Source organism: Bos mutus, chromosome 10 (assembly GCF_027580195.1).
Source record: "Bos mutus isolate GX-2022 chromosome 10, NWIPB_WYAK_1.1, whole genome shotgun sequence".
NCBI lineage: Eukaryota > Metazoa > Chordata > Mammalia > Artiodactyla > Bovidae > Bos > Bos mutus.
In genome coordinates this window covers 58,700,152-58,716,661 of record NC_091626.1, presented here as the reverse complement: position 1 = coordinate 58,716,661, position 16,510 = coordinate 58,700,152, and the positions used below count along the sequence as shown (strand labels likewise).

The window sequence follows — 16,510 nt, the reverse complement described above, 5'->3', positions numbered from 1 at the left end:
CTCTTCTAGGTATCTCAGTAACAAAGAAGACACATACATGTAAGTAATGCATCTTTTTTTCTTGTCCAAAGTTTTCTGCAGAATTGGAATTCGCATATGTCTGGCTGCTGTGGCCCTTCCAAGTATAAACTAATGTTTCAACTGTGATCCATGGTCAGTACAGGTCATACTTCTCTACCTGTAGTGGTTGGAAGTGGTACATCTCCACCTGTGTGTACTGAGTGTGTGTTAAACAGGGTCTAGGCGTAGTGTGATACATTCTAGCAATTCAAGGCATTCATCTGTAGAAAAACCATACAATCTAGCCGGGAGGATCAATTAATTACTTACTGGTCACCCTTACTCTGGATCCTTCTTAGAGGAGTCGGTATGTTTCTAGGAAACATCACCTTGATTTCTTTTAAACTTGGGTTTCCTTTTCCTCACCATTCACGATGTAGGTTGTTTTGTACTTGTGTCTGTGGAGCAGAGATACTGACCAGGAATCTGGGTGCTGCCGGTTGACCCTGAGTGTGGCCTTCGTGGGCCCTGGTAAATCGCATGGGTAGTTTGATGTGGAAACGTGTGCTGAATTTACCCTCTGTATTCATTCCCACCTCTCAGGTTCAACTGCTTTCATCAATTGCCTTCATTCGAACTCCACCATAAGTTTGCAAACTCACGTCAATGTAAAGTGTTGTGATTTGCATTCTGAGCAAATTTGACTGTGCCTTGAACCTCAGGATGAAATCAATAACGTCATTGATGGCAGGCAGTCAACTTTCGCTGTACTCGACCAGCATATTATTTAGACTTCGAATTAAGAGTGTCATTAGAATTTGATAACTATTTTAGACCACAGATACGTGCTACCTATGAGATATGTTTGGGCATCCTTCTAAGGCAAGCAATGGAGATACTTATGGCACAATTTAGGGCCGACAGAGACGTGTCCTCCAATTTTTCCTATGTATGCTTTGAAAAGTTTTGATTTTATGTGAACCATTTGGAGGGGGAAAAAGTCTGTGTACCATCAAAGTAGTTTATCTTGTGCCTCGGTTGATTCTTAAAATCTGCTCTTGGATTTGTCTGTCTGTCTATCTGTATTTGTAGAAAACAAACATAAAAAGCAAAAAAAGCACAAAAGCCAACAACCCCACCCAGTTTGATGGTTGCCTGACTCTTAGGTCCCAGTCCTGCAGTCTCTCCACGTGGCTCTCCCGTGGGCTCCAGTGGAACGTTAGTTTGAGGATAGAGGGAAGTTCAGGCCCGTAATGGACACATGCTCAGGACAGCACCTCATCTCTCAATGCACAGTTCCAGCTGGCTGTCCCTCCACCAGGATAGTCTGTGGCCCTTAGTTTTTTGGGGGTTGTTTTGTCGTCGTCGTTGTTGTTGTTCTTGCTGTTGTCGGTGCATAATTGAGCTCATGATGACTGAGAGATTGACAGTGCAGGAGACTGAAGTCCTCTGTATATCCGCAGGGCAGGCATGGTACAGAGCGCTTCCTTGCACAGCCTTGCCCATGAGCTCGTCCCTGGCCTGGTGGGACCCACTCTAGAGGTGGTAAGTAATTCAGTCTTTCTGCTAGCTCAGTCCTGGGCCTCTCCTGAACAGGGGCGGATGATTGTGCCTACTACTGATGGCGGTTTGGGGTATGGACTCCTGGCCACCTGGCAATATACAGAAAGCCGCTGACTGTTTGCATTATGACTTGGCTCCTGGAGAAGCGAACAAAACCACTAGTTGAACTCCATTGGATTCAATGAATAGGACAGAGACCAGAGATGTTACTTAACATAAAGACCATCTATCCATAAGGACCTTCAAGGAACTGTCATCCCTAAGAATAATTTCATTGGCCTGTTGCAGAAATAATAACCTGTGGTTGGATTGAAATTCATGGAAGGATTTGGGTGACAGCATGAGAGTTGTAGCTAGTGAGAAAAGGTCGCACTTCAGGCAATGTAACAGATTGGTCTTTCAATGGAGGCTTACTGAACTCTATCAGATATACCTGCTTGAAAACAAAATCAAGATATAGCCAGAGTGGGTAGATTTTGAGTGCCTTTCTAAGTATGAAAATCAGCAGGAAAATTCTTAGGGATTAAGCATAATGTAAATGTAGAAAGATTTCATACTTCCTTTATTGTGTAGCTTCAATATTACATTTATAAGAACGATTTAGATTGGAAATCATCTTGGTTTTTTTGGTTGATGTTTACTTTCATGATGTGGAGACAGGGCCCAAGATAAAATGTCCCAGTGACAAGCTGGGAAGAATAGCATCTGAATAGACAGTTGACACAAAACTTTGCACATGCCAAGGAGAAATTGAACTGTCCAAGTTGCATGTTAGTGAAGTCTTCTATGACACTTAAACATGGAGATTGTTTTTGTCACTAAGCTTAGCAGACAGACCATCATATTTCTGATCTTAGTGTCTCTACAGGTCCTGCAAGTTGTGAGGAGGAAAACAAATCAGTTCTTCCTCTAATAACCATCACCCAAATGACTTCTTTAGCATCTGTCCGATTTTTCTTGAAAACTGAACTTTCCCAACTTGCTGATCAGTTTTCTTAAGATGTTAAATTCCAGCTCCTCCTAAATCATCTTGACATCTATTCTTCAAAAGTTTCACTCTCAGGGAAGTGTGAATTCATTTTTCGGACTGTCTCGAGACTTCTACTTTTAGCCAGGGTTTGGCAAACTTCGGTCAAGGCTTGACTGTATAATCACCCATAGCTGAAGTCACCTCCCATTAGCAGTTTCAACCTGAATTTCCTAACTGCCCTCACAGAGAGATTGTTCCACTTACAAATTAACATGTACAGTTGCAGAATATATTATCAGACCTGAGTGTCAGCTCACAGGTACACCAGTCAGAGGTGTAAGAACTACAAAATGAACCTGAATAGTTGTGACACTTGATCACATTTTAGGCCACCTTGTTATCTGGAAAGTACAGGTATTGCTTCTTTAAAAAAAAAAAAAAAAGTGTTTGGGGTGAGTTAAGCCATAAATTCCCAGGAAAAGAGATCTGTTGGCCTCACAGAAATCCGTAAGCATGGTCTTTGGAGACCACTGATCCTCAGTTCCTGGGACAGCACCATCAGTGTCATTAGCTTTACTTGGCAGGTGAGGAAAGGCCAAGTTTGGGGGCTTCTGCTATGAAGTCATCATGACAGATCAAGGAATTCTTATGCTTGCGATGTTCTTTGCTTGTCAACAGGAAGTGTTCCTGATGGGTTTTGGTGTGTGAACATAAAAGGGAGTTTTTATTTGTGGGATAGGGGTGTCCTTGAGAAATTTTACCGTGGTGTAGAATTTAATTTTCATGGTTGATTATATAGCACCTGTATTTGGTTGGACACTTCCAAGATTGCTTTAGCTTCGGTGATTCACAAGTTTGTTCTGGTCTCTTTCCTGCTGAAATAGTACTATGTGGATAAATATGTTTTTTCTTGGAATCCACTGCTGTCTTTGTTTTTATTATTTGCCAAGGACAACTGTTCATTTGCTCCTGACTTTTTAATCTAATTCTGCATGGGTAGTTCTGCATTCACTAAAATGTTAGAAGACGACATATAAGGAGATGAAAAAGTGAAAAATACAACAGATAATAATCTTAGCTATTTCCAGCTACTAGGGAGTTTACCATCATTGTCATCATCTTAGGGAATATAGCATCTAGTCGCCACAGTGTAGACCAGAGAGATACCTGGTTGGCTCCTGGATTGCCTCCAGAGTGTCAATAGACCATCATCACTTCCTCCTGTTCTCATCCTTGTTTATATTCTTTATTCTTTTTTTAGAGATTTTTGTTTATTGAAGTATAGTTGAGTCACAATAATGTGTTATTTCAGGTGTACAGCACAGAGTGATTCAGATACATAGGGAGGTAGATAGATAGATAGATCTTTTTCAGATTCTTATCCCTTATACATTATTATAAAATATTGAGTACAGTTCCCTACTCTGTGCTATATAGTAGGTTCTTGTTGGTTATCTATTTTATATATAGTAGTGTATATATATATATTAACCCCAACACCCTAATTTATATTCCTAAATCATATCCCTTATATTTCTTGTTTAAGTCTCTTCTCCTTGCTTTCTTCCACACTCAGGGACTTCCAGACATTCAAAAATTACAAGTTACTCAGTAAGCAATCAAGAAAATTTGTCAGTGTAGTCCCACTGAGAATCAGTTTTACCTAGTAAATAAAAATAGAATATGCTTCTGAACCTTCTGGAACTTTGCATTTTAACCCAAATAACCATCAAAAGTGAATTTAGTACATTTGCAAATGTTTGGTTGCATCAGACTAACACCTAAGATTTCTTTGGAGGGAATGATGCTGAAGCTGAAACTCCAGTACTTTGGCCACCTCATGTGAAGAGTTGACTCATTGGAAAAGTCTCTGATGCTGGGAGGGATTGGGGGCAGGAGGAGAAGGGGACAACAGAGGATGAGATGGCTGGATGGCATCACTGACTCGATGGACGTGAGTCTGAGTGAACTCTGGGAGTTGGTGATGGACAGGGAAGGCTGGCGTGCTGCGATTCATGGGGTCACAAAGAGTCGGACACAACTGAGCAACTGAACTGAACTGAACACCTAAGATAAAAAAATTAAAGCACTGTGTTATTTATAAATAGATTTTAGTTCTTAAAAGTAAAAATATTTTAGTACAAATCAGAATATTTCTTTGACAACTAACTCTTTTGTATCTTTAAAGAAAAAAAACTATTTACATTAACCAAGCAGACTTGGTTAATGTATTCACTTCTTACCCCTAGAGACTTGGCTTTAAATTTGACTTAGAGAAAATTAGTTTTGAGGCCTCAGCCTCCTCTCCATGGATATTTGCTGATATCGCAAAGTGAACCCAACAGTCTGTCACGGTTGTTGCTGTTTACTCAGGAGGTCTGAGAACTAGACTTGCCTTATTTTCTTGTTTTCTTTTCCTTTCCTTGAGGCCATTCCTTTTGGTTGTAGACTCTTAGCAACCCCAAACTTGGGGCTCACCCACAGTGTTTTCACAGTCCAGGAAAACTCAAGAACCATTCTTGGCAAAGTGAATGGAAGGTGCTTTGGTTGTATAGTTAATTGGTTGCTGTGACAACCAATGTGAGTCATGGTGTGACTCACGGCAATTATAATTTCAATTGCTGGCTGGATGTTTCATTAGGACAGACCTGAGAAGAAGCCACACTGAAGTTCTTTCAGTCGGCTTTCATCCAGCTCTCATCCACGCATTGACCAACAGCCACAAACTAGTGCTCACGCAGTTGCCAGAAGTTTCATTTCTTAGCTTGCTGAGACCACTAACCATCCCAGACACTAAGTTTGCTACTGATGGAGCATGACCAAAATACAAGTGCTGGCCTCTTTAGAGGGCTACTCAATGGACAATTGTTTATTAAGGATTTACTATGTACTGACAGATTCTTTGACCCCAAGGAGCTTACACACTTAGTTCAAGATTGGGACTGCAGGAAAGTGTGAACACATAATCACAGGAAATAATCTGAAAATACAAAGGCTAAGTGTACAGTTTCCAGAAGTTTCAGCTCATAACTGGAAAGCAGATTAAGCCAGAAAAGTGAGAGAGGAGAAAAGAATTAGGAGACCTCCAGGATTCTGACACTGTGACCCAAGCATACAGTAGCAATGAAGGGAGCAGTGAATATTTAACCCTGGATGCTAAAAATGACTCTTGCTCCTCCTCCTCTCCCCCTATTCTCACCCAGAGGAATCCCTACTTTGTTCCTTCAAGATCAGTTAATCCAAGGAAGTAAAAATCCCCTGAACCGTCTGGAGACGTTTGCCTTGTTTAGACTCAGCCTGACTGTCTAGAGCCAAGCTCTTTGAACTATATAGGATTCCTCTGTCTCATCATATTAAGATATAAATGGGTCACATTTGGCCCTGCCAGTCAGTTCTTCCAAGGTAGGAGATTTACATAGTCTAAAAATCTACCATTCATGGTGGGGATCTGTGAATTCCATTAAAAATCTGAATCTTTAGCTAAGTGTTTCCATCAGAGCATCCAACTGGTTCATATTGGCTGTTTATGGACCTCAGATTTGTGAACTGAATTTGGACAAAAAGTATTTGTGTTCTCATTTCAGAACATAGGTTCAAAAGGGTGAATTGAGATGAGTGGATAGCTCATAGGGTGAATAGCTCTTTTAAAGTCCATGGTCACAAGACTTCCCTGGTGGGCCAGTGGTTAAGACTCTGTGCTTCCAATGCGGGGGATGTGGGTTTGATACCTGGTCAGAGAACTAAGATTTCACATGCCACGTGGCATGGCCAAAAACAAAATTATGACCAGTGCTAGAAAATAAAAATGCTTGGCCTATCAAGTGCTGGTGTCTACTTGATGGATTTCTTGTACATTTAATGAAACTCTTGTACATGATTGCGCTGATCGTTAAAGAAGAGCTGTATGTCTTTTCAGGATTTTGTGTTACTTCAAGTTCAGTAATAATAGTAATACCAGTGGTGATAGAAATGGTGAAGGTTCCAGTAGGTGCTGTGGTAGCAACAGGAGCTATCACTTACTAAGCGGTTCTGATATTCCAGGCATTATGTTCGGTGCTTTACATGAATTATCTCATTTAATCTCATTGGCCCCATGAGCTTTGTCCTACGTGTACCCCCAAGTTGAGATGAGAAAATTTGTCTGAGAGATCAGTCACTTAACTTAGAGAAGTGAGACAACTTGCAAATTCATTCATCTAGCTGGAAATGGGCAGAGCCAGGACTCGGAGTAGATTGACTCCTTGCACGCACATGAGTGCCACATTGTTATCTCCAATATCGGCATTGGGTAATCACCACGGAGCACTTGCTAAGTGCTAGATGCTTTTCTAAACAATTTGTATGTGTTGTTTCATTCCATCTTTCCCATAATCTTGTGAGCAAGGTATTGCTACTATCCCCCCTCTACAGGTGAAAACTGAGGCCCAGGGTTCTACAACCAGCTGGTGTGTGGTTTAAGCCAGGGTTTAAGCCAACCCACAGAACCACAAAGTGAAGTAAAGAACTTCATTCCTTAGATTGATCGTTCCACTCAAAAATATAGGAAGAAAGTCAAGTATAATAGTCATTCCTACAAAGGACTCAGATTTTCTTTTACTTTATAACTGTTTTACCTGTAAAGACTTCTAACCTTGGTGAATCAACTGATTACGAAAAAAGGGTATGTTATTCCCACTATATGAAAAAGTTAATTTAAACCAATTGAACTAAAATGATCATTATTTATCTTTTTTTTCAAAGGAAACTGAGTTTAATTATTATTGCACATGTTTGGGTATTCTGTTTATGAACCAGGTCTGTATGATGACTAATAATATAAATACATTATTACTTATTTTTTAACAACCTAATCTCATTCATCAAAGAACAAACCTCCATTTAATACCACTATTCATACACCTCAACTGATTCCATGATAAAATGATAGTTTAAAATGGTTATTTTTGCTTCTAAGATAGTCATGCTCCTTGCACTAGCAGTAATATGTATTTCTGACAGCAGGAACCTGTTTTCTACTGCAACAAAACCTTTAACAGTTATTTACGGCATTTATAAGAAAATTGCACGTTAGCATTCTTTTGTCAGATCAGCTTGATAATTCATGTACAACTATCATTGCCACTAAGAGGTAGAACAATTCAGGATACTGTGGTTTCCCTAAACCTAACCAAAAACAAACAAAACCATGAAAGCTAAAAGTTCCTTAGGGAACTGAAATGTATATCAAAGGGATGTGTAGGAGAATTAAACATCTGGGTTTCAAGTATGCTTGAGAGTACCTGAATTTCGGATTGGGTTTGCAGTCATACCAGCTTCTCTCTTTATTGAGATCTGCACCCAAAGGATTAAAAAGAAGCACAGATATTATCAAAGTGTCTGAAATATGAAGAAAGTTACTGTCTACATGAACTTAATGAATTACACAAAAAAATTGCACACTAGGTCTATCAAATATACTTGCAGGAAGTTAGTGAATTCAGTCACATGGTCCTTTTGATTATAATTGATGTTTATAACTGCACAAATGATGACTAAGTTTTTCATTTCCACACTATTCAATTACCCTTTTTCCTGTGACTGCTAGAGTTTCCTCACAGTTCTCCACCCACTTCACCTCCACCTCTGGGTACACATTATTCCTATGTAGGATCGATAGCTCTGTTTGTCTTGTTTTGCTTTGTTGAAATTGTAGGCATGGATTTTAGCCCCTCATGTCTTAAATGCTTAACAGTCAGGCATAAATTAGAGGGCATATTGAAGAAAAAGAGCAGAAACGGCAAGAATGTGCAAGATTCAGGTTTCGATTCAGAGAGACTTAATCCATACATCTTTTACTTTAATCATCTTGTTTTGGAGGAGAGAAGGAGGAGACTCTATGGTGGATGATCCAGACTGGAATCTAAGGAGGGAAGGCTAGAAAGCAGACCACAGCCAATCCCTGTACCAAATGCAGGTAGTCGGGAGTCAGAAAGATTTTATTAGCTTAATATTCCTAACACCTACTCTGTGTGTGGCAGTGTGTTAGGCACAGCATAAAACAGAAAGTTTTAACTCTTAATCCTCACTCTCCAGTAGTTTAGTCTACATCTGAGTAGAAAGGACACTTGAGGAACTTTTAGTAATGAAGAAGTTGCAGAAGAATGCAGGGCTGTGATTCAATGGGATTGTCTGTCTGAGTAGGCAACCCAGGTGGGGAGCTGAACTGGATCAGCTGGAAGAGTAGTGAGTAGCTAGAAGATCAGCTGGAAGGTAGATTGATGGAGGACTTGGGGTGGGTGGTTGTATAAACCTATCTACAGTAGAGTATTAACAAGAAAAAGAGAGGATGTAAAGAACAGAGATAAGATTTTAGCTTTATCTCATAACCAGTGGGAAGCCATGAAATGGGTGTGAAAAGCACAGTGACCTGTAAACAATGTTTTTATTGCTGTCATTTAGTGAGTATCATAGGAATCACACATTCCATACTTCAATCCCTTTTCTGAACTCCAACAAAATTCTTAGCCTCAGATGGAGGTTCTTTTCTGGTCTTTCCTCTGATCACCTGTGTAAAAAAAGTGCTTATTGAGCAGGAAAGATTTAGTCCAAAAAGAGAAGGCTGTTCTAATTATTAAAGAAAAAGTGTTTCATTTTTTTTCTCTCCATCTTCCCAGTTTGAAGGTCTAATTTTAAGACCAATGCTTGCCATTTCATTAAAATCAGAGGAATGAAGCAAACAGTGAAACCTGAAAAATACATACACACTTTCAATTATGTGGCTAATGTTTCTTTTTGCTTTCTTTCATTCGTACTGCTAATTGGCTGAGGCAACTGTAATATACCAAGAGCCCATGTCTTTCCAACCCTTTTCAACTCAGCCACACTGAGCTTTCTAAAAATTTGAACCCTACATTCCCAATCTTGCTCACTCCTTACATAGACAAAGTAAATAGCCTTATTATTTTTCATAAGCACAAAGAATTATTTCCCTCACATGACTGCACAGTACAGTTCAAAGCTAGCTAATGATATGTCCTTTTCTCTTTGTTATTCTTTCTTAATTTCACAAGAATGGGTTTCTATTGTTACACTTAACACTGAGGTTCAGATGTAGCATTCTATTGGCTGCACGTTCAGAAAAGTCTTCAGTATATAATGAACCATCTCACGGTAATTTATCTGTCTCTCTTCACCGTGTCTTTTTGCGTCGACAAAACTGAAAATTCACTTTCCCTCACCAAGTTGGGGCATCGAGATAATTGATTGTTACCAGTCTCTGCTGTTCGTAGACAGGATAACACCAGTGCCTCTAGAGAACAGGTGAAAACTAAACTCTGTCCCCCGAGGCCAATGAAATAGCTGTTTGGTCCCTTGTGTGAAACTTCCTAATAACTTAACTGGGCAGCCTCTGGGTCCCTGGAGGCCTTCTCCACAAGAGTATTCCCTCTCTTTGTTAAGATTGCTTATTAAAAATGATTTTATAATGAAGTTGCCTCAAATAGCAGCTCTTTTCCTGGTTGTCCTTGAAGCTGTGGTGAAGAATCTCAGAGACAACTGTCTAGGGTTTTCCTCCTTGTTAAAAACTTCTCTCTCACCACTGTTACTCTTGATTTTTAAGGAGACAAAGTCTAACTGACACAAGTCCCTCTCCAGTTGATTATGTCGCTTAAAATCCTGTCCAAGGCATTATTGCCAGTTGAGCTTGTCATTCGGGCTCAGACATCGAATTGATCAACATGGATGGAGGATATTTAAGTCTGCTGTGGGAGCAAGGCTGTCGGTTTCCCTTGGAAAACCACACCGAAGGAATGTGACTGCTAACTCTGCCCCAATGCCATCAAAACCATGATGTCTAATTATTTTATTTCTCTGGTCCTAGGTGTCTATCTGCAGACTAAACATTTTCCTGCCACAAGGGACTGTCGTGAAGGGAAATCAAAATAAAAAATTAGTGTTGCTTTCTTTGCTACCCATGTACTGTATAAATTCAAAGGTTTTCTGTAAATGTAGGCTATTAGGAGAAAAATCACTTGGTGGTTCACATCATCAGCTTGGCTTTCTGGCTTGAAAGAGCTTTGATGAACTGGTATATATCATGTGAGCAATGATAATGCAGTTGTCAGGAAGGCTCACCATAGGAAATGTGTTCCTCAGACTTGGTCTCCCAGTGGCCAGGTGCTCAGGAAACAACAGACCGTATAAAGCTGTTAGTGACAGATTCCACTTGAAATAGTTTTCTAACTTTAAGGCTTGTCAGGCAGTAAATCTGCAGAGCAAGGTTCTCAAGATGTGGCTTGGCACCCCTCTCGCTTTGCTATGTGAATAGAGTAGAGCACCAATAATAAGAAGGACTGTTGTAACTCTCTTAGTGGGGATGTCAGCCTTGTGGTGCTGGGATCATGTGCTAAGAGCATGCCATCGCTGGGACTTCCCTGGTGGTCCAGTAGTTAAGAAGCTGCCTGGCAATGCAGGGGAGGTGGGTTTGATCCCTGGTCAAGGAACTGAGATCCCACATGCCACAGAGTAACTGAGCCCTCATGCCATAACTACAGAGCTCGTGTGCCACAACTAGAGTCCTTGCACCACAACGAAAGATCCAGCTTGCTGCAACTAAGACCCCATGCAGCCAAATAAATGAATACATAAATATTTTTTTAAAAAGAAGAAAGAACGTGCCTTGGCTGAATTCTGTTCTCTGAGACCAGATAGATTAGAAAATACAACCTTTACATTCAGCAGATTGTACTCCCTCCTCTCCCAAATAAAAAGAAAAGAAAAAGAAAAACTTTGGGATTCCACTGTCAGCAGGATCTTATTCCACCTCCTTAACCTTTGGGGCGCTCTGTTGCCTGAGGAATCGAAACTATCAATACTTAGTATGGGAAACAAGGCCCTTCACAATCTGGTGTTAATCTTTCCACTGCTCTCTCCCTGGCTGTGCTGGCAGTTTTTGCCACTACCCATGACTAGTTCCTAGATGACTCTGTGCACGGGTACACCTCAGTGCCTTTGCTTCTGTTGCACCCTGTTTGTCCAGGAATGGCCTTCACCGAATTCTATGCCTATGGAAGTCTTACTGCTCCACCAAAGGCCAGTGCAAATAGCAACATCTGTGCAAAGCCTTCTCTGATCCCACCTTGCTAAATTAATTTAACAGCTCCTCTGCCCCCAGGGAACATTGTTAAGGTGACACTATAGAAAATGTACTGTAGATTAGTTGTAGTTCTGTAGTTTTTTCTCACTAGATATGCTTTAATTATCCTGGTGTATCTTGGTCTTAGCAGAGTTATTGGTATTTACCATGTGCTCCATTGATTTCTGTAGACTTTATATTTTTTTTAAGATTTTTTTTGTGTGTGTGTGTGAACCATTTTTTAGAGTCTTTATTGAATTTGTTACAATATTGTTTCTGTTTTATGTTTTGGATTTTGGATTTTTGACGCCAAGGCACATGGGATCTTAGCTCCCCAGCCAGGGATCAAACTCACATTCCTTGCATTGGAAGTTGAAGTCTTAACCCCTGGACTGCAAGCAAAGTCCTTTCTGTAGACTTAAATGTGTGTGTGTGTGTGTACATACAATTTTAGACCACTCTTCTTACGCATTTGATTATAGGAAAAAATAATCTTTTCCTTGTTAACAGCTATAAGGGAGAACAGATATTTATTATTTGAAATGATACTGTGAGATTTGTACTATATTACTTTGGAAACCAATATTAGAACTCAAAGGGCTTCTTAATGTCTGACAATTTACTAGATATATTCTGAGTCTCAGTTTCAAGACTGCTTGCTTGCTTTTTTTTTTTAATTGATCAAATTTCTCTGTTTTATTTTCTTTTATGACTGCTTGCCTTGAGGTTTCCATTAGGAGTTTGTAAGATTTAAGCCAAAATCTCATCCAGAAAATTTTAAAATATTCATATAGTATGTAAAGATTCAGAGTGTGTTATTTTTTGGAGTGACCTTTTTGACACTGTTTGCATTATCCACACAAGATTTTATAAACCAGATCATCAAATCTATAGAGTAAAAAGAAAAGAGACATTTTCAGTTACCATTGGCATCTATTGAAATGCAAAGGAGAAAGCTACCTTCTAGAAAAGAGAATTGGCTGATCTTCCCAAGAATGGAGACTATGTTCTATCAAGGGAAATATCCTGGATCTGTCTGGTCTCTAGAGGAAAAAGCGATCTAGATTTGTTAAACAATTTAGGAAATATATGTTCTGATAATCCTAGATTACTTACTGAATCTTAAAGTTAATTCTGGAAAGAAATGACATTTATTTTTCAAGGTCAGAACATGTGACATTGCTGTGTCTGTCTGGTCTGGAATGTTTAAGTGTGTTTCCTTAACTTAGCAGGGACCATTGATTTCAAAACCGTTGTCCACTTGGTAAGTAGCTGCACACAACCATGATTTCTGTCTGCTATTCCTTGGAACGCTGTTTTTCAAGGTTTATGTGCAGCTTCCTCCCCAGCTTTGTTTGTAACTTTTACTTGAGACAAAACATCAGGAGCAAGATTATCCCCTGCAGTATCAATTCCTTGAGTGGAAACCTTGCTTATAAATGAAAGGATGAGATGTGACCCAATAAAAGAATCTATTTTAATTTTAATTTATTTCCTGATGGCCTTTTATGCCTCCTTAGGCGATGACCTAACCAATTCCACCTTAACACTGATTTTTTTCTTTCTTCCAAGGTCAAAAAGCACTTTGGGATGATTATACTCAGAGAATGAAGGTTCTTTGCCTCTAATGTAAAGTCCGTCCCTTCATATGAAATCTAAATCCAAGTTTTCTCAGCTTCACAATAATTCTTTTGTTTTGCATCTGTTAACAAGCTGAGTGACAACAGGATGGACCTAGGAGATTTTTAGGGACTTGAAGTTTTTTTCATAGAAGCGTCATCGCTGGTAGCCTCTTTCATCCCTTTCCTTTCTCAGATGGGAGGGTTGTTGTTGTTGTTGTTGTTTTTAATTGGAGGATAATTACTTTAAAATATTGTGATGATTTTTGTCATACATCAACATGAATCCGCCACAGGTATACCTGTGTCCCCCCATCCTGAACCCCCCTCCCACCTCCCTTCCCACCCTATCCTTCTGAGTTGTCCCACAGCACCGACTTTATGTACCCTGCTTCATGCATTGAACTTGCACTGGTAGATGGGGGTTTGTAATAACACAGGGAGAGGGACTATCTTCATTTCATGCTGCAATTTCACACAGCGAAGTGCAATCAAAGTAGAAACTGTCCTAAAAGGCAACTGAACCTATGGTTTTACAGACTGGAAAAGGAAAAGGTGTTATGCCTTCATGCATACACACCACCATCCCTCTGCCAAAAAAAAAGAGTTCTGACTGATACCTCTAAATCAAAGAACTTTCCATGGCCTGATTTGTGGAAGTTACCTAATCCTGTGTATAATTGGGATGATTTGAGAGATGGGAAAATGTTCTCATTTTCATTATGGGAGCCACTGGGGGACAGTATCACTTAAAAGACTATGTTTTTATTGCCCTAAATTGCTTTACCTGAGGTTCTATTGATGTGCTTCTCTTAAGTTAGATTTCTAATGAATAAAATGACCAATATGGGTCCCATTCTCACAGATTCTCCTAGTGCTTAAGCTCCTCTTTAATGGCCGATCTGTTCCAGAGCCTCACTTATAGGGAAGAACTCTGAACAGTTGGGTTAACTTCTAATCCAAGAGAGAAGAGCCAACTTCTAACATTCTGCATATAGCCTAAGCATCTACATACTGTCCATCATTTGCCTGTATTCATACAAGAGTAAAACCCCATGATGAAATTTCTTGTATAATCACCATTAAGTTAGCTCACCTCGAAATGCCAGACTTAGGAAACTTCTGGAACCAACCCTCGGCATCAAGATGAGGCTGGGATAACCTCACACTGAATAAAGGGAAGTTCTACACTATTCTCATCTGAAATTCATCACTGTTCCCAACTTGTCACTCCACTAAGGTATCCTTAAAGAAATGGAGATCTTAGATTGGGTTCCCTAGAGAATAGACTCAGAGAAACTGAGATTTATATACAGAAAGCTGATTGGGGAATACTCTTAGGAACAACAGCTATAAGGGGTGAAGGAACCTGGATTGGGCAGGAGAAATTGAACTGTCATGTAGCTGCAACCGGAGTTCAGCAGACACCACAGACAGATCAGAAGCAGGCATACAGTTTTTGAGAGAGATCCTAGATTGAGGCAAAGGGACTGGATATTTTACTCTAAATCAGCCAGCCACTGGATGCCAGCTGCGCCCAGAGAAAAGCATCATCTTGGGCAAGGCAGCTCCCTTTAGCTAAAGACAAGGGTCAGAAAACAAGTCAGCTGTGAGCCACTGGCAGTCAACACTCTGGGCCCTGGGGGAAATAAGGGCCTCCATCCTGCAGGGAAGAATCTGGGTGGCACACCATAGCATTTGCAGGGGAGCCAAAATGGACATTAAATTTTGTGAAAACATGTTTTCTTTATTTAAAATGACACACATTTTATTGCTTAGCTAGGATTTAAACTAATAAAATATATGCTTGGCCTCAGCATTATGGTATACCAGAATTGCAAATGCTAAAGAAAAAAAATATTTTTTTCTGTTGAATAAGGTTCTTCATTAGAATTTCTGGTCCTGGATATGTGCATTATAAATCATGTGTGTGCAATTCCACATAATGCATTATTTTTCCACACATGGACATTCCAGAGAGTTAACACATTTTTCTTAATTAAAAGAAATAGATAACACATCTCCAACTCTTTGGGCTCATGTGAAATGTATTCACATATGAACAAGACGATGCCTACTTAGCACGTGTTACATGTTACTTTTCGGATTTTGACAGTCTGCTACTGTTTTATAATTGAGATACAGTATCTGAAATATTTCACAGGGCCATTTTATGTACATCATGTCTCTCTTTTTTTGTGGTTTATGGGACTCCACCCTCATTTTGCCTTTCAGCAACTACTTGCCAAATAAACTCCAGAATTAGCTTAGAGATTAGTGGTAGCTGTCAGTGATGAGAACCATGATGAGCCAATAATCCCAGCCCCCAACTGCTGTTGTAGAGGAAAAAGCTTCTCACTAGTGTCAGTGGTCAAGTACAGAATGAATTTTAGTTTCACTTAACATCTCAACATAACCTCTGATGTAGTGAAATTTGACTTTAATTCTACTCCTAAGAATGAGAGATCCCAATCTGAGAAAAATTAATCCAAACTGTCTTCATGGAGTATTATAAATGGGAGGGAAAATGTAAGTGTTTCCACTCTTTTCACCTTAGTTCAAGATACACCACCCCACCCCACCCCCACCGCTGCAACACAAACCCCCGCATTCAAAGCCCCAGCTTTGTCTTTATGTTTTTCTGAAGTTTCCACAGATCAACACCCCTGTTGCCTTCAGAACACAGAAGCTCAAAACACCTTGCAGATCTGAACAAGAGCTTTCCAGTTTCACAGATGCTGAAGCTACCAACAAATTCCCTAACCTGTCGAGTTCAGATGGAGTCAGGGTTTATCTCAATGGCATTCAGCTTCATGACTTTCCACAGTTCAGTTTCTGTGCCTCTGCCTTAGAAAAGAGGGCCCCTTTCAGGTTAATAGTGAAGTTAATTCAGATTATTCTGTCCCTTATCCAAAGAGGAATTAATAGATAGGAGCCACCCTTTACCTTGTCTGAAAGCTTCCATGGTTCCAAGAGGTCCTACTTGGGAAAATCCCCAGCCATTATGTTGGAAATCCCGTGCCTGAGGTCTTGTGAAAGGAATTCTGAAGCTGCCCATGAATGTCAATGGCAGCCTGATCAGTCTGCCCTGGGTATTACCATAATAATTACAAAGTCCTGACAGATGGCAGCTTTTCAAGTGGCAAAATCATTGGCAGGACAGTCTCTTGTAACTGACTCTTGGGAGAGGAGTCTCATATATGCTATATCAAGTAACCCATCTAAATTTGCCATTTCACAGATTAT

The 16,510-nt window shown here is 39.9% G+C and overlaps 1 protein-coding gene across 3 annotated transcripts in view; it reads left to right on the top strand.

Moving 5' to 3' along the window:
- RORA (RAR related orphan receptor A) overlaps window positions 1-16,510 on the top strand; it is an 812,472-nt gene that overhangs the window by 608,359 nt on the left and 187,603 nt on the right. For all 3 annotated transcript variants that reach the window (XM_070378001.1, XM_070378002.1, XM_070378003.1), the window contains one exon: window positions 10-39. In XM_070378001.1, coding sequence (XP_070234102.1) covers window positions 10-39 — 30 coding nt within the window. The remainder of the gene's footprint in view (window positions 1-9; window positions 40-16,510) is intronic.